Source organism: Mustela nigripes, chromosome 5 (assembly GCF_022355385.1).
Source record: "Mustela nigripes isolate SB6536 chromosome 5, MUSNIG.SB6536, whole genome shotgun sequence".
Lineage (NCBI taxonomy): Eukaryota > Metazoa > Chordata > Mammalia > Carnivora > Mustelidae > Mustela > Mustela nigripes.
The window spans coordinates 75466460-75488645 of NC_081561.1; the positions used below are offsets into that span (position 1 = coordinate 75466460).

At 37.7% G+C, this 22186-nt stretch overlaps 1 protein-coding gene across 1 annotated transcript; it reads left to right on the forward strand.

Moving 5' to 3' along the window:
• Positions 1-364: 364 nt before the first annotated feature.
• HINT3 (histidine triad nucleotide binding protein 3) lies at positions 365-20929 on the forward strand. Its single transcript, XM_059400666.1, has 5 exons — positions 365-893; positions 8873-8990; positions 13126-13195; positions 15857-15983; positions 18530-20929. The coding sequence occupies exons 1-5, from the start codon at positions 693-695 to the stop codon at positions 18560-18562; spliced, it is 549 nt and encodes a 182-aa protein (XP_059256649.1). The 5' UTR covers positions 365-692; the 3' UTR covers positions 18563-20929.
• Positions 20930-22186: the final 1257 nt, after the last annotated feature.

Sequence of the window (22186 nt, forward strand, 5' to 3'; positions counted from 1 at the left end):
GCATCTACCTGTGTTTAAGGAATGTGAGGTAAAGGCCACTATTTTGAACTAGCTAATGCTTTCAACAACAAAGAAAGGAGATATGAAATTCAGTTTGGGGTATTTTGAACTTAAGGGACCTAAAACTGTCGTGGCTGAAAATGTACACACGAAACATCAAACATAATCTATGTTGAAAAGAAATTGTGCTCATTCTCTATTAAAACCTATGAATTTTTTTAAAAAAAACTTTTATTTTTAACACCACAATACACTCCTGGGAGAAACCAACTTGAAGCTTGAAAAAAGACCGCCAGCATACCCACCAGCTTCCACTTGGCCGGGCACTAGGGCGCGCCGGTGACGTCACCGCGACGGTGCACGCTCCTGCGTCTCGAAGGACGTGATGCGTCATTACCAAGGAGACGCAGGGGGGCGGAGCGACTTCCGTAAACCCCCGCCAGCTCCTCCAGTCGCGCCCACGTGCGTACTCGCGCTTCCCCTTCCTGGCCTCTGGCTGTGAGGCGGGTCGCGTCGTCGCCCTTACTCTACTGTCAGACTGATCTGCGCATGCGCTCAAATCCCTGCCCTTCCCAGCGGCAGGCGGAGGGCGACACCTCCAGGTAAAAGTGAGGCGTTGCAGGAGGCGGACTCAGCCCAGGGCGAGCGGCGCGAGAGCAGTCAAGGTTCCTGTCCACCTTGAGGCGGCTAGGATGGCTGAGGAGTCGGTGCGTGGTCGAGTCGAATCCGAGGCTGGTTTTGAGGCAGTGAAGCCTGAAGAATCTAAGGTGTCTTCGCCGAAGACTGCCGAGGTTGTCGCAACGTCATCGAAGGCGGAGGACTACAGTAGCAAGTGCGTGTTCTGCCGGATCGCGGCGAAGCAGGAACCCGGCACCGAGCTCCTGTACTGCGAGGTGGGCTGCGTGCGGACCGGGCGTGGGACGGGGCAGGGACCAGCCTCGCGCCGTGGCGGACCGCGGTGGGGTCGTGTCAGGCCCCCGGGAGGGAGACCTCGCAGGTGCGGACCGGAGTGGGGCAGGCGGGGTGTCCTGGTGTTAGTGACGGATTTGCTTCTCGCGAGTGGGGTCTGTCTCCAGCATTATTGTTGCTGTGCCGAGGGGTGGGCAGCGGGGGGACAATGTAGCGATAAAGCCAGACACTTGGGCTTCTGTCTGCAGGTACGAGGTATTTGGCAGAAAATAGCATTTGTCGCTTGTCGTTACTGGAGGGACTCCTCCGCCCACCCCCGCATCCCCACCCCCTGCGCTTCTCGACACTGCTTTTCAGTTCTGCACTCTCTCCTTCTGCGACCGAGGGGAAGAACTGGTAGAAAGGAGACGATGGTAATAGGGAAAAGCTTCATTGAACTGACAGAAGTTAGGCAGGGGTCGGGGGTGGAGCCGAGGTCAAACTATTTCTTAATAAGCCCCAGATTTCCACTGAAGGGTAAAGTTCGCACAGGCGTGGTCAGTTGGGACGAATGCCCATTTTCGGAGCACTGAGATTTTGCGCAGGTACTTGAAAACAGGTATCTGGAAATAATTTTCATCTGCTGGTTCTACTTGCCTTTAAAGAAACAGCCTTTGGAGAGGATCAGATCCAAAGATTCTGTTTTTTTGGCTGTTGTTGTTGTTAGTAATCATTAATTCATTTGTTAAAAGTGAGTTGAATTTGTTCTAACCACCTAGTGTTGGAGACAAAGGTACGAATTTATGGCTAGAGAGACGACTGAAGTGATAGACCTTGAAATCTGTGCTTGACTAGGGGAGGGAGTGAAGACAGGAAGCGGTTGATAGGGAGAGGGGTCAGTACATCAGCTGTCTGTAGAGCAGGCCTCTGCTGAACTGAGCCACAGTCAGGACTGCACCACATAAAAAATTATGCACACTCCAGTACCAATGTTGAGGAAAACTAGTAAATAATAGCTACTAATAATGTAAAAAGTTTTGTCTAAAAATAGTCATGGAGGGGGCCACCTGGGTGGCTCAGTCCTTAAGTGTTTGCCTTTTGCTCGGATCTTGATCCCAGGGTTCTGGGATTGAGTCTTGCCTTGGGCTTCTTGGTCAGCTGGGAGTCTCCTTCCTCTCTCCCCTCCCCCTGGGCTCATGATCGATCTTTCTCTCTCTCTCTCTCTTTCAAATAAATAAATTATCTTAGGAAAAGAGTAAATTAATTTTTAAAAATAAAAACGGTCACCCGTAGGGGTTGGGATGGTCCAGAATTCTGTCGTGGTTTTTCCAGGCCAAAGGTCAGGATTTTTTTCTCTATGAAGAACATTCTCAGAGTAAACTATGTAAAAAGCCTGGAACATTTTTATAGGAGAAATTAGACACATTAAATACTTTTAACTAATTTATACCCTACATAGGTGGCATAGGATTAATATATACAGTAGTCCATATAATACAGAACATAAGCAAGCAAGATGCACATGTTTGTGCAACATGCCTCAAAAAGTTGCAGATCTTAAAATTGAATCTAAAATGATTTTATATATAAGAGCTCAAAGATTTATCTTTTCAAAAAGAGAATCTAATCTTCGTGTATTTTGCATTATATATATAGTCTATTCTTATATTCATTTATATATGTTTATTGTAAATATTTAGAAACTATTGGGTTTATATAAAGTAGGGTAGACTTATAATTAAGTCCAGAGGAGAACATGTGATTTGGAATAATTGGAGTTACCAGCATCATGTGGGTTTAGTCTGGGAAATCTTTCTGGCAAAAGCTAGAGAAGACTCCTTACTCCGTAAGCATCTGTATAGTGTATTTGTGCTGTAGACTGCAGAGTTGAAACTAAGCTAATACTAGGCCATGCATTCTCAGAGAGGGATAAAAGTTGGTTTTAGGGTGACAGTATCTTACTCTGTGTGTGTGAGGCAAAAGTAAATATAGTGGACATAAACAGATAAAGAGTATGTCTGTGGCATTAAAATATCATGAGAGTGGAACCGGGAGTTCTTAAGAATGTCTTGCAAGCGGTGACAGTGAAAACATGGTTGAGAAATACCAGGCTCAATGTTTATTTTCACCTTGCTTGAGGCCACACAGAGGAAATACTAATTTAACTTTAATGTCCTCCCTCTTCTTTTTTTTTAATAGTTTAGAAAGATTTATTTATTTATATGAGAGAGAGTGAGAGAACATGAGTGGATTGGGGAGGGGGTAGAAGGAGAGGGACTCCATGCTGGGCACAGAGCCTGATGCAGGGCTTGATCTCACGTCCCTGAGATCGTGACCTGAGCCGAAATCAAGAGCATCACCCAGGTGTCCTGCTGTTATTACAGAATATTTGCAAAACACTGTCTTGTCTTCAGAGTTTATCTTGATTATATTCCAAGAAGACATGAAAATTTAAATCTTTTCTCAAAATAGGATGTGCTGCCACATGACATAGGAACACTTCATGCATTGCAACAGTCTTTTTTTTTTTTTTTAAGATTTTATTTATTTATCAGAGAGAGAGGGCGAGAGAGCAAGCACAGGCAGACAGAATGGCAGGCAGAGGCAGGGGGAGAAGCAGGCTCCCCGCGGAGCAAGGAGCCCGATGCGGGACTCCATCCCAGGACGCTGGGATCATGACCTGAGCCGAAGGCAGCCGCCCAACCAACTGAGCCACCCAGGTGTCCCGCAACAGTCTTCTTGAATATTGCCAAATACTCAGCTTCCAGTTCCTGTTTCATCCTTGTGAACTCTTCCTTTGTCATGGACCCTTCTCCTTCTCCCAGCTTCTGAAGTTTTTCCCTTGAAGCATCAAAATCAGGTCTTGGTGGTGCTGGTGGGATAATGTAACCCGCATAGTCTTCATTTTCAATTCCTCCCTCTTCTTTAACCAGATTTGCCCTCCACTTCAGATGGGGTGGTACTGAAATGTTCATTCAAATGTTACTTACTTGCTTTAGATATCAGTGGGGTTATTTGCAGAAAGAAAAACTGGCTACTTTAAAGCAGAAATGGATTTAATATAGGGAATTATTTGCTAAAAAAGTCATTGCAAGGGTTGAAGGAAAAGCCTTCAAGAATGCCATCCAGAAGGTGCCTGGGTGGCTCAGGCTGTTAAGCATCTGCCTTCGCCTCAGGTCATGATCCCAGGGTCCTGGAATGAAGTAGCAAACTGGGCTCCCTGCTTAGTGGGGAGCCTGCTTCTCTCTCTTCCTCTCCCTCTGCCTGCCACTCCATCTGTTTGTGCTTACTCTCTTCGTCAAATAAATAAAAATATATTTTTAATTTAATTTTATTATTTTTTAGAGAGAGAGAGGGAGAGCACATGCACAAACATGTGGGACTTGATCCCAGGACCCTGGAATCATGATCTGAGCTGAAAGCAGTGCTCAACCACTGAACCACCCAAGTGTCCTTAAATAAAAATCTAAAAAATCAATCAATCAACCAATCAATCAATAAAATGACATCCAGAACAGCACTTGCATGGTGAGGACCCGTTTCCTCTGCCACAGCCAGGAAGTTAGGAGTCAGGTGACTGCCATTGGAACTTAGACTTCAGGAAGATGTCTCTGTAGATGGGACTCAGAGTTGAGGAAGCAGTGTGACCGCCATTGAGGAATTTGAGGTTGGATTCTGCTTTGTTGTTCAGGCTGTTTCACCTATTGTAGGATGTTTCCCATTTCCGACCTCTGGGCGCTAAATGCTTGCGGCACCTACATATTTCCACTTTGACAAATAACAGGTTCAGAGCTACACTGTACCTCCTGGGTCTGCACTGGTAGGTCGTGGCACCAGAAAAGTGGATGTCTCATGTCTGTCTCTTGACTAGCAATTGACCAGACATTGGAATGGGGACAGGGGAGAAAGAAAAAACAATCTCGGTTCCTTAGAGCTGACCATGTTTGCCTGGTGGAACTAGCGGAAGCTGCAGAAAGATTGCTTTTTCTTGGGTTACCTTGTCAAAGCACTGAAGTCTGAAGTACATCTAGTTTGAAAGATCTAAATTCCATCTGGGGTTTTAGCTTTTTAAATTTCTGCAGTACTAAAGACACAGAAGTATTTGGAATGGGGGTTGAGTGCCCATCTACCCTTTTTACCATAGTTTGTCATATTTAATAGATGCCAAGCCGAGATGCTTGGATTCAGTGCTGATAATGAAGATGAACTAGCCGTTGTCTAATCCATGCATTCTCAAAAGGGGTAAAAATTGATGTTCTTGGCTGGGGCAGGAGCAGGGGCAAAAAAAGTTTATTATTTATATATATAAAACGTATGTATAGCACTTAGGATAGAAACACATGTACAATTTGGCTGTGGTATTAAAATATCCAGGGGGAAGGCAGCCATTAGGGGAAAAAAAAATCTAAAAAGTTTCCTTAGGGGGATGGTAATGAAAAAAGGCTGAGAAACACTGTTAAAATCAAACAGCGGCCATGATTCCAACTTTAAGAATGTGTTTTGGGGACACCTGGGTGGCTCAGTCGGTTAAGCCTCTGCCTTGGACTCAGGTCATGATCTCAGGATCCTGGGATTGAGCCCTGCATAGGCCTCCCTCTCTCTCTGCCTCCTGCTCTGCCTACTTGTGATCTCTCTCTCTCTGTCAAATAAATAAATAACATCTTAAAAAGAAAAAAAAAGAATGTGTTTTGGAGGACAGACTGAAAGATCTTGGAAAGTAGTAAAAACTATAATGACACCATTTTTTTTTTTTTAAGGAGCAGAGAAGGAAGCATTGATAGCTTTATTTTTCTATTTAAGCATCTTTTATTTATTAAGCAATCTTTCAAGTTTACTATATGTTATTCACTTGTAGTTTAAGGATAACTATGGCATGTTCCACACTTGAGAAGCTTGCTTCTGATCTGCATTGAAAGCATAAATGAAAAGTTTTCATTTAGTTGTCATTAGGGATGGGTAGTCAAAATTCTGTGTTTTAAAGTCACTTGAAATATCTTTTCTTTGGGGGTGCCTGGGTGGTTTACTTGGTTAAGCATCTGCCTTCAGCCCAGGTCATGGTCCCTGGATCCTGAGAGCTGCCCTGCTTGGGCTCCTTGCTCCGAGGAGAAATCTGCTTCTCCCTCTCCTTCTGTTCATCTCCCCCAACTTGTGCACTCTCTCTCTCATGCACTCTAGTCCTGTCTCTCTTAAATAAATAAAATATTAAAAAAAAGAAATGTCTTTTCTTTATGTAGTTATGTTATAAAGGTGATAGTTAGGTTTATTTATTTGTTTTTTTTTTTTTTCAATTCATAGGGATTATTTTGAAGTCCAAAAGAGTATTAAATATTCATGTTTTTTTTTTTAATTTTATTTATCAGAGGGGGGGGGAGAGTGAGCACAGGCAGACAGAATGGCAGGCAGAGGCAGAGGGAGAAGCAGGCTCCCCACTGAGCTAGGAGCCCGATGCGGGACTCGATCCCAGGACGCTGGGATCACGACCTGAGCCGAAGGCAGCTGCTTAACCAACTGAGCCACCCAGGCATCCCTAAATATTCATGTTTTTAACATCAGAATTGTAAAGCTAAGTACATTTGGAAAAGTCTAGCATCCATTCTCTTATCATCTTTACCCTGTTCCTCTTCCCTCACAAAAAACTAAAAAATATATATTTTTAGTTTATCCTTTCATTGTGAGAATTTGTATGTGTATGTTTATATTTGTACTCCCTTTTCTTATATAAAAGATGGCCTTACCACACTCTCCTGCTCCTTAATTTTTTTAACTTCAAAGTACATTTCAGAAATGATTTTTAAGTATATAAAGATCTTCATTCCTATATTTTATAGCTACATAGTACTTCATTGTATGGATTTGCTATAATTTACTCAGCTAGTCTCCTAGTTGAATTTTGGACCTTTGGGTTCTTTTCTTTTTTTTTTTTTTGCTATTACAAATCATGCTGCAAAGGATAGCTTTGTACATGTATCATTTCATATTTTTTGTCATTGTATCATTGGAATAGGAGAAAGTCTGTCTTAAAATGAAGAGTCTAGATAATGGCTAGTTTAGTAGTAGCAACAGGAAAGAGTAACATCAGAGGGCCAATTTCATTATTTTAGAAAGCTTAATGAAAATCTAACTCAATCATTGATTGCATTGGCTGACTAAAATGCATAGCTTTTTCTTCACCTGTTTTGCGTCCACCCAGCCTTCCTTCTAGCAGCTACCGGTTTATTCTTAGTATAATGCCCTCTTGTTCCATCTGTGTTGTTACCAATGGCAAGATCTCATCCTTTTTTATGACTGAGTAATATTTCATTGTATATGTACATTGTGTCTCCTTTATTCATTCATCTATTGATGGATTCCTAGGTTGTTTTCATGTTTTGGGTATTCTAAATAATGCTTCAATAAACATAGGAGTGCATACATCTTTTGGAATTAGTATTTCTATTTTCTTTGGGTAAATAAATACACAGTAGTGGAACTGGGAATCATATGGTATTTCTGTTTTTAATTTTTGAGGAATCTCCGTACTGTTTTCCATAGTGGCTGCACCAGTTTGCATTCCCATCAGCAGTGCCCAGGGGTTCCCTTTTCTCCACATACATGCCAACACATATTTCCTGTCTTTTTAATACTAACATTGGACTGGTGTGAAGTTTCATCTCATTGTGGTTTTGATTTGGGTTTCTCTAATGATGAGTGGTGTTGAGCATCTTTTCATGTGTGGTTTATCCATTGAAAAATTTTTTAGATAGCATATTGAATAAGGATATTTAGGGAATATTGATTTTTCTTTTGGAAAATCTTGAAACTCAAGTGTCAGTAGGTTGAAAGACTCCCTTTTTCATTTCTTTTTTCCTCTCATAACTATGTGGAGTATGTAAATCAGAAAACTAATATAATGGATTGGACACTTAGTGTACTATACAGGAGTTTGTTTTAGCATTTTAAGGGCTGTTTAATGCTATAAACAGAACAAAAAAGTATTTGTGTATAAGTGCTGTAAAAAATGTATAGAAAGGCAACCTCTGGATATATGGATGCTAGATTATTTTCCTGTTTTAATTGTGGAACATACCACTTTGGAAAAAATTAAATGTAAAAAAAGTTTATCAAATTTGCTATGTTTCTGTAGTCAAACCTTTAAAAGTACATATTAAGAAAAACCCTTAGTTAGGTAGAGATGGAGAAATTTATAAAGAAATTTTAAAAAAAACCTTGGGATTGTTGGTAAGGAAGTTTTTTTGTTTTGTTTTGCTTTGTTTTAAAGATTTATTTATATGAGGGGGTGCCTGGGTGGCTCAGTAGGTTAAAGCCTCTGCCTTCGGCTCAGGTCATGGTCTTGGGGTCCTGGGATTGAGCCCCACATTGGGCTCTCTGCTCAGCGGGGAGCCTGCTTCCCCCTCTCTCTCTGCGTACTTGTGATCTCTCTCTCTCTCTCTGTCAAATAAATAAAATCTTAAAAAGATTTATTTATATGAGAGAAAGAGCATGAGTGGGAGGGAGAGAGAATCTCAAGCAGACATCCCCCCCCTCGCCCTGGGCATGAAATGGATATGGGGCTCCATCTCACAGCCCTGAGATCATGATACTGAGATTACAATGTGAGCCAAAACGAGGAGTGGGACACTTAACCCACTGCGCCACCCAGGCACCCCTTTGGTCATGAACTCTTATTAAAGTTCATTGATAATTGTTTTCCTGAAATTAGCTTTATATAAGTCTTCAACACTGCTTTATATAAGGCTTCAACATTGCTCATTGCTAACTAATGAGCATCTCATGAAGAATGCTAAAACATGTCTTTATAAACTTAATGCCCAGCTGGGATTAGTTGTATAATATAAGTACCATTTCCCTATCAGACTGAGATTTATGGTGTGGAAGACATGCCAGAAATTCTTTTTAAAATTAGGAAAATAGGAAATTCTTTTTAAATATTCTTTTTAAAATTCTTTTTAAAAAATTCACTGACAAATGATGTTTTTCCCTTCAGAATGAAGACCTAGTTTGCTTCAAAGATATCAGACCAGCAGCACCTCATCATTATCTTGTGGTGCCAAAGAAGCATCTTGGAAACTGTAGAGAGCTAAAGAAAGATCATATAGAACTGGGTAAGATGACGACAGTATTTTTCATGGTTATATCATCCTGAATCGGCATGAGTTGATAGTAGTTACAGTGACAATAAAAAGAAACAACCTAGCCAGGTGTTAACGAAAGAGGAGCATTATGACTTTGTGAAACTTCTGTTATGAAAAATTTCAAATATGTACAAAAATACAGAAAATAGTTTTATCTCCATGTGGTCATCACCCAAGTACCACTTTTATTAACTTGTGGCCAGTCTTTTTCATCTATTAACCTTCTCCCACAGTGGATTTAAAGTGAATTCTAAACATCATGTTATTTAATCTTTAAAATCTCTAAAAGATAATGCCTCTTTATGTTTTAAAATGATGGCTTTCCTTGACTCTGAAAATGGAAGGTGCTATCAAAAATGAGACCATGATAGGTGCTATCAAAAATGAGACCAAAAATGAGACCAAGGTACCTGTCTTGTAAGTTGCTTGTGTAGAGGTACTAACCCCAAAGTTTAGTGATGAGATTTAAGCAATGACGTTTTAGCTTCTGAAAAGAAGAGTTTGAATCATGTCTCTTAGGATTATCCTGTATTTTCCTACTGATGATTTCTGTGACTTACCAGTCATTTCCTAAGACATTTCTTAGTTCACTTCATATCTGCTTTCATAGCCTTTATCTCCAGGGCCTGGGATTAGTTTGGTTAATAATTTAAATAGCTGGGATGCCTGGGTGGCTCAGTGGTTTAAGCATCTGCCTTCAGCTCAGATCATGGTCTCAGGGTCCTGGGATCGAGCCCCGCATCATGCTCTCTGCTCAGTGAGGAGCCTGCCTCTCTGCCTGCCTCTCTGCCTATTTGTGATCTCTTTTTAAAAAAAAAAAAAAAAAAAAATTAAGTAGCTGACAAGATAGATTGGGCCAGATTTTTTGGAGGTGAATAAGAAATTTCTTGATGGAAAACTTTGATGTGTAGTTCATTTAGTATTTAGACTATTGAATTACCAGTTTTTCAAGTGTTTCTTCTCAATATTGCAAAATTTCTTAGTCATCTTGTACTTCTATGAGTACATTTCATATTTACTCCAGCAGATAAAGGCCAATATTTTTGCAATATTTAGTATCAAGCAGCAGCCGCCATGCCTTAAGTATTTCCTTCTTATGTTTTTTAAGGAGGGAGAAATATGTTTATGCTTGGTTTTCTTTTTCTAGCATTCTACTTTATTGAAAGTTTTTATAACTGTTGCAAATAAAATGTTAACCAATTTTGAAGCAGCGTGGTGGGTATTTGGGATTTCATTATACCGTTCTTTCTGATCTTGTTTGTATTTTAATATTTCTGTAATAAGCTTAAAGTTTCTTGTAATTAGTATTTATATACAATCTATGAAGTTGGCAAAATAATAAGAATGTGGAAGAGCTCAATAACACCATCAAGCATTGTGATTATAATTGATACTTTTAGAACTCCACCCAACTATAAAATCCACATTTTGTTAAGAGCACGTGTTCACCAAGATAGCCCATATTCTAGGCAATAAAGTAAGTCTAAATACATTTCAAATTATTGAAATCTTGTAACATATGTTCTCTGATGACAATGGAAGTAAAGTAGAAAAATAATAAAACCTGGAAATGTATTAAATATTTTAAATTAACACACTTTTTAATAATTTCCAAATAAATTTCCAAATAAATATAGACAACAATATAGAATTGATAGCAAAAATACAACATATCAAGATTTGTGTAATGTAGCCAAAGCAATACCTATGTGGAAATTTATAGCTGTATATGTTTATGTTAGAAGAGGATGTTTAAAACCAATGACCCAAGTTTCTACTTTAGGATGCTGGAAATAGGCAATCGAATTAGACCAAAATAAGTATAAAGAAAGAAATAATAGGGTAGATAATGGTGAGATACAAGGGAGACAATAGGTTTTGCTTCATGTATTTTGAATCTGATTTTAAGTGAATACATAATTAAGATTGTCATGTCTTCTCAGTGAATTGATCCTTTTTTATCATTGTAAAATGTCCCTCTTTATCTTTGGAAATACTTTTCGAGTCTATTTTGTAAGACATGAATTTAACTACTATAACTTTCTTGTTACTTGCTGTCCACACTGTGTATCTTTTTCTATACTTTCAAACAAAGTGAATATTAATATTTAAAGACTTGAAGATAGCAATATAGTTGTATCTTGCTTATTTGTTATTATTTTTTAAATGTAGTGTGAAAATCTCTGGTGTTTAATTGAATTGTTTAGTTCATAATCCTTTAATGTAACTATTGATGCAGTTTGATTTAGGTGTCCTATCTTGCCATTTGTTTTCTGTTTGTTCCATTTTTTGTTGTTATTGCTCTGTTTCTTTCCTGCCTTCTTGTGGTTGATCAGATATATTTTTTGTTATTCTACTTTATTTCTTGCCTTTTTATGTATGCCTCTTCAAATTTTTTAAATGGTTGCTCTAGAGATATTAAAATACTAGTGTAATTATCATAGCCTAATTAGAATTCACATTGTATCAATTCATGAAAAATGTGATAAACTTTGGTACACTTTGTGTTATTGTTGTCATATATATTATATCTACATACTTTATAATATCTTGGTGTTGTTAAAATTATTGCATTAAGCAGTCATTTTTTTTTTTTAAAGATTTTATTTATTTATTCAACAGAGAGAGATCACAAGTAGGCAGAGAGGCAGGCAGAGAGAGAGGAGGAAGCAGGCTCCCCGCTGAGCAGAGAGCCCGATGCGGGACTCGATCCCAGGACCCTGAGATCATGACCTGAGCCGAAGGCAGCGGCTTAACCCACTGAGCCACCCAGGCACCCCAAGCAGTCATTTTTTTTTACATTTTTTTTTTTTACATTTTTTTAAATTTTTTTAAAGATTTTATTTATGTATTTGACAAGAGAGAAAGAGAGACAGTGAGAGAGGGAATACAAGCAGAGGGAGTGGGAGAAGGAGAAGCAGGCTTTCCTGCTGAGCAAGGAGCCTTATGTGGGGCTCCATACCAGGACCCTGGGATGGTGACATGAGCTGAAGTCAGATGCTTAATGACTGAGCCACCCAGGCACCCCAGTCATATGTCTTTTTAAGAAATTAAGAGGGTGCCTGGGTGGCTCAGTGGGTTAAGCCTCTGCCTTCAGCTCAGGTCTTGATCTCAGGGTCTTGGGATCGAGTCCCACATTGGGCTCTCTGCCTAGCAGGGCGTCTGCTTCTCCCCCATCTCTCTCTGCCTGCCTCTCTGCCTACTTGTGATCTCTCTATGTAAAATAAATAAATAAAATCTTAAATAAATAAATAAATACAATCTTAAAAAAAAAATTAAGAGAAAACATTTCTCCCATGTCTGGGATCTTGGGAATATTTTAAAAGAAAGCAAGATACAGTCTTGCTTGAAGTAATGAGTTGTTTGTATTTTTAGACCATATGGTACTGACTTAGTCATGGAAGTCTGTCATCCTCCTTGCTCAAGCCTGATTTAGAGACCTAAGCATTTGCAACAATTTTATGAACTTCTTTTATAACAACCATCGTCTATAGATTCTCTCATTTCTTCCCCCTTACAAATACTTGGTTACACCATTTAGAAACAAAAGAGATCTCAAGTTTGGCATTATGCTTAGGAGATTGCAGGTTACCAAATTTTTTCTCATCTGGAAACGCACTCCTATTTGAAGGCCATAAAGCACCAAGATTATAAAGATGCTAAGGCAGATAGAGTTCAGAAGCCAAAACAAATATATGAACATTTAGCTAGTCAGAGGTAGGCTGACATAAAGGACTATCATATCCTTAATTTGGGCTGAAAGACAAATTCAGTTTTCCTGTCTGCCTTTTTGATTCAAATGTGTTTTTGTTTCTTACTTGGTCTCCTTATGATTAGAATTAGACCTCAACAGGATCAGACGTCCTAAGTAGTCACTTGTTAGTACTCTTCAGCAGCTGTTCAAAGTCAGCCTGCACACCGTACTTTGTGATAGCTTCAACCTTCATGTCAGTGTTGATGAGCAAACTTCTCAGTAACTTAGAACTATTAAACAGGTCTTTAAATGTTTACCCACTGAACATGACTTTTGATTAGAAAACTTAAAATTAATTACAATTTAATAATGTCTTCTACAGTGTAATGTGGTTTCTTTCATGTTTTTTAGTTGAGAGCATGGTGACTGTTGGAAAAACTATTCTTGAAAGGAATAATTTCACTGACTTCAAAAATGCGAGGTATGTATACTTCCACATAGAAACCAATATATGTAGTTGGTTTTCTGAAATGTTCTCTCCTAGAAAATGTTCTCTCCTAGTGGCTTAAGTACAGTTTTCCTGAAAGTGAGCATACATTGTTCATTGGTAGTATAAATTTAATAAATAAAACTTCTTCCTCTCATGTCTCAGCATCTAACAATCACCACTTGGAGTTTGGGCAGACAAGTCTATTTAAGCAGTGGGTAGGTAACATAGTTAGAAGTCCACCTTTCTTTGTTCGGTATGTCTATTTGTATAAAAATTGTATGTAAGTTGAATTTCTTTCTTTAGAAAATACTTTATTTTATGTGATTGAAAAATATTATACTTCTAGTGTGAAATTAACTTGAATTTGTTGCCTCCTGCGCTGATCTCTGGCGTTCACCAAAATTTGAGCAAAAAGCTTATAATGTTCAATGTGGCAATTATTTTACTTAATCTAAATAGTGTATTTTCCTTTTTAAAACACTTTGGACTTTGGCCTGTGTGACCAGTGGCTAGATTTTGGTTAGATTTACTTCTAACATCTGACCTGGAATTTAAAGAGACCTGAGCGCTAATGCTTTCCATGCTACTTGTTGTGTACTGGGCTCATAATGGCTATGATACTTGAGGCATTTATGCTCTCCAAGATAATACCGGTTCTGCCTACATACAGATTCACATAAGATTGTGTGTGTGAAAATCCTCTGAAAACTATGAAGTGCTATTCAAGTGTAAGGGACAGATGGTATTTGAGACCCTTTGGCCAAAAGCAATATATATTCCCTTCCCCATCAGAGGAGTGTTTATAGTAGAAGAATGAACATTGGACCAAGAGTCTCAATCCTTGCTCTATTACTGCCTCACTTTGTGACCTTGAGAAGTCTCAAGGATCTTGGCTTTCCCATCTTTGAAATGAAAGGGTTGAATGAACCTTTGAATTGCTTCTAGCTTTTAGGTTACTTGATTCTACATTACCTGAATCCTGTTTCCCAGAAGGAAAACTCAGCCTCTTTTTCCTGTAGTGGGGGAAGCTTTTCTTTTTTTTTTTTAATTAGAAGATTTTATTTATTTATTTGACAGATCACAAGTAGGCAGAGCGGCAGGCAGAGAGAGAGAGAGAGGAGGAAGCAGGCTCCCTGCTGAGCAGAGAGCCCAATGTGGGGCTCAATCCCAGGACCCTGAGATCATGACCTGAGCCGAAGGCAGAGGCTTTAACCCACTGAGCCACCCAGGCACCCCTGGGGGAAGCTTTTCAATATGTGTTGTGTTTCTGACTCTCCATTATCAGTCCTGTGTTGCTGCAATAGACCACATCTCCTATGCCCTCTTACACTCCCTCTCATTGTAGTCTTTTTTTTTTTTAATTGAGACTCACTTATAGTTTGAGGAGGCAAATATTTCCAGGCTTTTGGCTTGAATTATTGTTACATGTGTGCCTTGCTCCACTCAGAATTTCTAAGTGGATTTATAAAATTATAAACTGATTTTTAAGATATAGAATCATATTTTAAAAATTCCTTAGTAGAAATCTGTTAGTAGTCAAAGGAATTATCTTATAAATGTTTTTATAAAGTGGATTATTATGAATAACTATCATTTTACTTATTTTCAGTATTTTTTAAAAAAGATTTTATTTATTTGACAGAGAGAGATCACAAGTAGGCAGAGAGGCAGGCAGAGAGAAAGGAAGGGAAGCAGGCCCCCTGCTGAGCAGAGAGCCCGATGCAGGACTCGATCCCAGGACCCTGAGATCATGACCTGAGCCGAAGGCAGCAGCTTAACCCACTGAGCCACCCAGGCGCCCTACTTATTTTCAGTATTAAGCAAGAAATTTGAGTGATAATTTTAATAATGATATAAATAATCTCATTACTGGAAGATGGGGTGATGAGGAAATGACTACTTTATTAAAGGAGAAGGTGCACCATCTACTGGCTATGTCTTGGAATAAAGAAACCCTTCTATTTGAGTGTCATGGAATCTTTTTTTTAAAGAAAAAGGTGGAATTTATGCCAAACATAGTACACAGCAAACGACTTTATGCCTCAGCTATACAGTCTAAAAGTTAAAGATCTCAGAAGTGCCCTGTAACTTTTTTTTTTTAAAGATTCATTGCAGGGGCGCCTGGGTGGCTCAGTGGGTTAAGCCGCTGCCTTCGGCTCAGGTCATGATCTCGGGGTCCTGGGATCGAGTCCCGCATCGGGCTCTCTGCTCAGCAGGGAGCCTGCTTCCCTCTCTCTCTCTGCCTGCCTCTCCATCTACTTGTGATTTCTCTCTGTCAAATAAATAAATAAAATCTTTAAAAAAAAAAAAAAGATTCATTGCAGAGCCATATCTTAGGAGAATTTAAGGTTAAAATTGATAAGGACTGAGATGATAAAACATAATGCCAAATGCCAACTCAGAATTATTAAAGGATTACTGAGACATTATATGCTCTTAAGCGCTTGATGAAGAGTTTGTTACTGTGGACTTCAGCACAGAAAGACAAGGAAGTGTGTAAATACTGAGAAGGATATAAAGCAGTAAAAGTGATGACTGAGTGGCAATCTAACCTATTTTGAATATCTTTAATATTTATGTGTTCTAGCATGAAAAAATGGCTTTAAACTATTGTAGAACTGACTAGTCAACTCTCTTACCTTTCTGTTTTAGAATGGGTTTCCACATGCCGCCATTTTGTTCCATCTCCCACTTGCACCTTCATGTGCTGGCACCTGTTGATCAACTTGGCTTCTTATCAAAATTGGTTTATAGAGTAAATTCCTATTGGTTTATCACAGTAAGTATTATTATTTAGTAGCAGTATATAAAAATATTTACAATAGTTGTCCTTTTGGTGTAGTTCTTCTTTTCCTGGCAACAGTAGGCACTTAACAGCTTTTGTAGGTTTGATTCTCTCCTTTAATGTACTGCTTGCACGTACCCAAAGTAGTATTTTTTTTAAAAGATTTTATTTATTTATTTGACAGAGAGAGATCACAAGTAGGCAGAGAGGCAGGCAGAGAGAGAGGAGGAAGCAGGCTCCCTGCTGAGCAGAGAGCCCGATGAGGGACTCGATCACAGGACCCTGAGATCATGGCCTGAGCCGAAGGCAGCAGCTTAACCCACTGAGCCACCCAGGCGCCCCCCAAAGTAGTATTTTTAATTTAAGGGATTTTCCAGGTTATCAGATCTGTAGGAAGAGAAGTTACAGTTAAGTCTTTCCATTGCAAGCAGAGGATATGATATAGAAGAGCCAGGGCATTAGCAGTTCAGAACCCAGAGTCCAATCTGCATTGAAATTGTGGCTCCATCAGTTACTTGAGGACCCATTTTCAAGTTACTTAAATGTTTTCAGACCCAAGTTCTTTATCTATTACGTGCCTATAAAGAATACTGCCCAGCTATAGGGTGGATAAGAGGATTGATAAAATAATTTATATTAAAGCAGTTAAAACTGTACCTTGCAAATAGTAAGTACTAGTAAATATCACCTGTTGCCTCTGTTATCACCAACATTATTGTAGAAATTGTAGAAACTGAATTTCTGTAATTTTCTAGTTTAGAAAAGGGCTTCCCTGGTAGCATCAACTGTCAGATCTGAGGTTGAAGCCATTGAACCTAAAAAAATGCAGAATTCTGCTTTCCTAGGGCAAAAGTAGAATCAAATTCAAGCTGATTACAGGCCTGTTCCCTGACAGTGAAGCCTTAGTTATTAAGTGACTGTCCTTCCAGAGCCACTTGACTAATAATTTACCAGTCACTATGTATCTGTGATGGTAAGGAGACCTGTAGTTGCTATATTTAAGTAATCACTGAATTACAAATTGAATAATTGCTGTTAATGCATATTATTATTATTATAGTCATGGTACCCAAGAAATTAAAAAGCATGATTTATAGAAACTTCATGTTTCAAACTTTTATCCCTCTTTTCAACTTGTGCAGATGATTTTATTTAATTTAAAAATAATTTAAGATATTTATGTGTGTGTGTGTCTGAAATAAAAATTAGTAGACTATTCAATAGGGCAGTTGGTGTGGTCTCTTTAAAAATTCAGTGTGATTAAAAAAGGAATTTTTTTCCTTATTTATATTTCTTTTTTTTTTTTTTTTTTAAGATTTTATTTATTTGACAGAGAGAGAGAAATCACAAGTAGGCAGAGAGGCAGGCAGAGAGAGAGAGGGGAGGAAGCAGGCTCTCTGCTCCGCTCGATCCCAGGACCCCGGGATCATGACCTGAGCCGAAGGCAGAGGCTTTAACCCACTGAGCCACCCAGGCGCCCCTCCTTATTTATATTTCTAAGTTTCTATGTGCTCCATGGTTTTATAATAAAGTAACTAAAAATACATTTTTTGTAATGTTTTTAACTATATTTTCTTACATGACTTTTTAGCTAGAAAAAAATGAATGAACAAGGTTATAAGATCTGTTATTGGTTCATTCTGTGGATCTGAAATCTCCTTAGATCTGTCAGCAAAAAAATCAAGATAAAGACATCAAGATTTATTTTAAAATCTCTTTTATAATGTTTCAGATATTTAAGATGTTTGAGAAAAGTATCTGAAATAATGATAACTAACAGACTTTGGTTTACTTTTTAATTTTTTAAATATATTTTATTTTTTTAGAGCACTTTTAGGTTCCAGATTGACTGGAAATTTATAGAGAGTTCCCATATACTCTCTGTCCCCCAAATATTCAGAGTCTCCCACTATAGACCTCCTACACCACAGTAATACATTTGTTATAATCCATGAAATTATAGTTACACACCATTTTTATCCAAAGTTCATGATTTACATTAGGGTTTATTCTTGGTGTTCTGTATTTTATGGGTTTGGACAAATGTGTAGTAACATGTATCCAACATTATGGTATAATAAAATTCTCTGTACTTTACCTATTCATTTCTCCCTCTCCCTTAATTGCTGGTAATCCTGATCTATGCCTTCATAATTTTGCCTTTTCCAGAATGTCATATGGTTGGAACAATACAGTATTTAGCCTTTTCAGATAGGCTATTTTCACTTAGTAACATGTATTTAAGGTTCCTCCACATCTAGTTTACTTTGTAAAATGTTAGTATTATATTTATTTTCCTTTTCTTATTGAAGCTTTTTAACAAATAAGATAAAAATCTGCCTGTGTATATACAATGTGGAATGCCTTTACTGTAGTTTATAAAACTATTGAGAAATTTTTTATAAGATATATTTAGGAATAGAGTATGTAATAACCAGCTCTTCTGCTGGGACTTTTTATAATACGGGTGCCAGTAGAATTATTTCATGTAGGCTATAATAACCAGAATTTAAAAATATGTTGTTTTTTCAAAATTACAGGCTGACTGTTTGATTGAAAAACTAAGAATATGAAAATGTCAACAGTGGAAGATTTTCCTAATCTTGGCTCAACATAAACTAATATTTTCATTCTTTTGAAGTCTAATTACAATTGTAAGGTTCATTGGGTTTTATGAGAGGTTATTACTGGCTAGCCTTACATCTTTTCTGAATGTCTGTTTCCTGAGATATGTGATACAATTCCATGGATACTTTGTCATTGACTTCTTTATTTTAATGGTTACTTGTTTAAGGTATAAAATACTATAGATAAAATCCCATTAAAACAAATCCCGTTAATCAGGAAGGGCTATTTTTTCAAAAAGCTTAAATATTTTCATTTCTTAGTAGTCTATTACAATAGTGATTTATTTATGAAGAATAAACTGGTATGGAAAGTACTTTATTGGAGCCTTTATTACTATGAAGGGAAACAGAAATTAACTATTTCTTGACAGTTATATAAGTTTACATACAAAATTTCAAAATGAAAAGTACCATACTACATAGCGACTTATGTTCTTGTTGATTGAAAGAATCGTTTTGTGTCACTTTTTACTCAGATTTCAGATGCTGGTTTTCACTAACATTTTTGTGATAAATTGTTCCTGAAAGCTGTAAAATATACATAAAGTAAATTCTAATGGATTTATAAGAACAATTTGGCTATCCAAGAGAATTCACTGTAATGGCATTTTACCTGCAAGAACATAAATGGGGAAGAAACATAAAACGGTTATCATAATATTACAAACTGGTGGAAATTATTGTTTTATGATTTATTGTACAAAGGAAAAGTAGAATTAAAAAGTTTTAGGCCTGGATTTTATCATGAAGAAATCCTGATTTGAAAGTAGGAACAGATAAGCTTGGATTAGAAAATTTAATAGCTCAATGTTAGCATTACTGATACATCATTTTGTGAGACATATTTCTTTAAGGATTGTGCTTATCTACACTAATAGTGAATGTGAATAAAGAATAAGGTACTGAAAGCTGATCCTGCATTGTGTCAATGTATAGTAACACCATGTGTATGAATATAGAGGAACACAAGGATTGAAGTATTGATGTTAGAAGTAGGCTGAGATGATTAGGTTTTGTTCTTAGTTTTAAGTAATGAAATACTTATTACAATGTTTAATTAAATATCTGGGATATTTAGTTAAAACATCTGAAATAAATATTTATCCATTTAACAAACATTTGCTGAATATTTAACATGTAATGATCAGGAAATATAGGTGAGAAAGGATAGTCTGCCTTCTCATGCTAATACAAGGGTCAGACAAAACCAGTGATTACAGCTATAATCACAAAACCAGTGATTAGCTGCTGTAATGTTCACAGAAGAGACTGTGGAAAGGACACAGTTTTGAGAGCAGGTGGCAGTGGGACTGAATATTTAAGACTCAGTGTTTGTCAAGTAGACAGTGGAAGTTCAGGCCACATGTACTTTCCTGAGTTCTGCTTCCATTATTATTTACTGTACAGTTGAAATGAATGTTCATGGGGCGCCTGGGTGGCTCAGTGGGTTAAGCCTCTGCCTTCAGCTCAGGTCATGATCTCAGGGTCCTGGGATCAAGCCCCCCATTGGGCTCCCTGCTCGGCAGGGAGCCTGCTTCCTCCTCCCTCTCTGCCTGCTTCTCTGCCTATTTGTGATCTCCCCCTCTCTCTCTGTTAAATAAATAAATAAATTTAAAAAAGAAAGAAAGAAAGAAAAATGAATGTTCACATTCTGTTTTAGTCACTGGAAGTGGACATACGGGTTTGGAGCTCTCAAAATTAGATTTCCAGGCTCTTCAGCACTGCTTTGTTAAGTAGCTCACTGACCCACCTACACAGATTAGCAGTTGCAAGTTTGTAGAAATCAGCTCAAATATGACCAGCTTTGGAAAAGGAATTTTCTATACGTACAGCATGTTGTACTATGTGAACTTGAAATGATATAACTGACACTATTATGATAATAAGATGGAGGTATGTAAGGAATTCTCAAATGCTTTATGGACTTACTCAAATATATGATTAGTCAATTGATTTGATTTATATAGTTTTAGACCTTGTCATAGTTAAGTTTTCCTTCTTTGTTGGAAAACCCTTCATCCTCACGTTCTTAGCAGCTTTTCTCATTTACTTGTAAAGATTAATAAATTCCAATTAAAATTCACTCAGCTTTTTCAGTAGTTAAAGAGTATTTGGTAACTCAGTAGCTACCCAAAACATTAGCTCAACACAAAACCAATTTATAACTTATCTTTAAAATGTTTAAAGTACCATCTAGAGCATTTCTTTTGCATGTTATATTATTTGTAACTGCAGAATTGTAAAGTGATTGGTAAGTTGTGTGCTTACTTAGCTGAAAGAAAGCTAAATAAATATGGAAAAATACTGTGTCAAGTTTTGACTCTCTGGATTTTGTGTATGTGTATGTGTGTGTGTGTGTGTGTGAGAGATAGACTTTATTTTTTAGAGCAGTTTTAGCTTCACAGAAAAATTGAACAGACACTGCAGATATTTCCCCTATAGCCTCTCTGATTATTAACGTTCCCCAGAAGAGTGGTACATTTGTTGCAGTTAAACCTCCACCTCCACTGAAACATCATAATTACCCAAAGTCTGTAGTTTATCTTAGGGCTTACTCTTGGTGTGGCACATTCTATGAGTTTGGGCAAATATATAATGACATGTATCTCTCATTATAGTATCATGCAGAGTATTTTCACTGCCCTAAAATCCCTCTGTGCTCTGTCTGTTCATCCTTAGTCCACCAATCCCTGGCAAGCAGTGATCTTTTTACTGTCTGTGTAGTCTTGCCTTTTCCAGAATATCATATAATTGGAATCACACAGTATATAGCTTTTTCAGATTGGCTTCTTTCACTTAGTGATACTCATTTAAGGTTTCTTTGTCTTTTCATGGTGTGATAGCTCATCTCTTTATAGTGCTAAATAATATCCTGTTTTCTGTATATATTACAGTTTATCCATTCACCTACTGAAAGATACCTTGATTGCTTCCATGTTTTGCCAACTATGAATAAAGCTGCTGTAAATACTCATATGCAAGTTTTTGTGTGGACATAAATTTTCAGCGCCTTTGAGTAAACACCAAGGAACATGATTACTGGGTCACATGATAAGCATATGCTTAGTTTTACAAAAAACTGCCAAAATGTCTTCTGAAGTGGCTATACTATTTTCCAATATTACCAGTAATGAATGATAATTCTTGTTACTCCACATCCTTGCCAGAATTTGGTGGCATCAGTGTTTGGGACTTGTCCAGTCTATTAGTGTGCAGTGCTTTCTCACTGTTTTAATTTCCTTTTCTCTGATGATATCAATATGATATGGAGCATGTTTCCATGTGGTCGTTTGCCATCTGTGTATCTTCTTTGGTGAGATGTCTGTTAAGGTTGTTGGCCCATTTTTAAATTGAGTTGTTTTCTTATTGTTGAGTTATAAGAGTTCTTTGTATATTTTGTATTAATGTCCATTATCATGTGTGCCTTTTTGCAAATATATTCTCCCAGTCTGTGGCTTGTTTTCTCATTTTCTTGACACTGTCTTTCACAGAGCAGTTTTTCATTGTAATGAAATCCAGTTTATCAGTTATTTCTTTAATGGATCATGACTTCGGTGATGTATCTAAAAA

What these genes read in the sequence shown, in the direction of transcription:
- HINT3 (XM_059400666.1), top strand. Translation starts at nt 693, where the DNA reads ATGGCTGAGGAGTCGGTGCGTGGTCGAGTCGAATCCGAGGCTGGTTTT. An exon ending in GAAAGATCATATAGAACTGG is followed by an intron (nt 8,991 to 13,125) that starts GTAAGATGACGA and finishes CATGTTTTTTAG; the next exon opens with TTGAGAGCATGGTGACTGTT. An exon ending in ATTCCTATTGGTTTATCACA is followed by an intron (nt 15,984 to 18,529) that starts GTAAGTATTATT and finishes TCAAAATTACAG; the next exon opens with GCTGACTGTTTGATTGAAAA.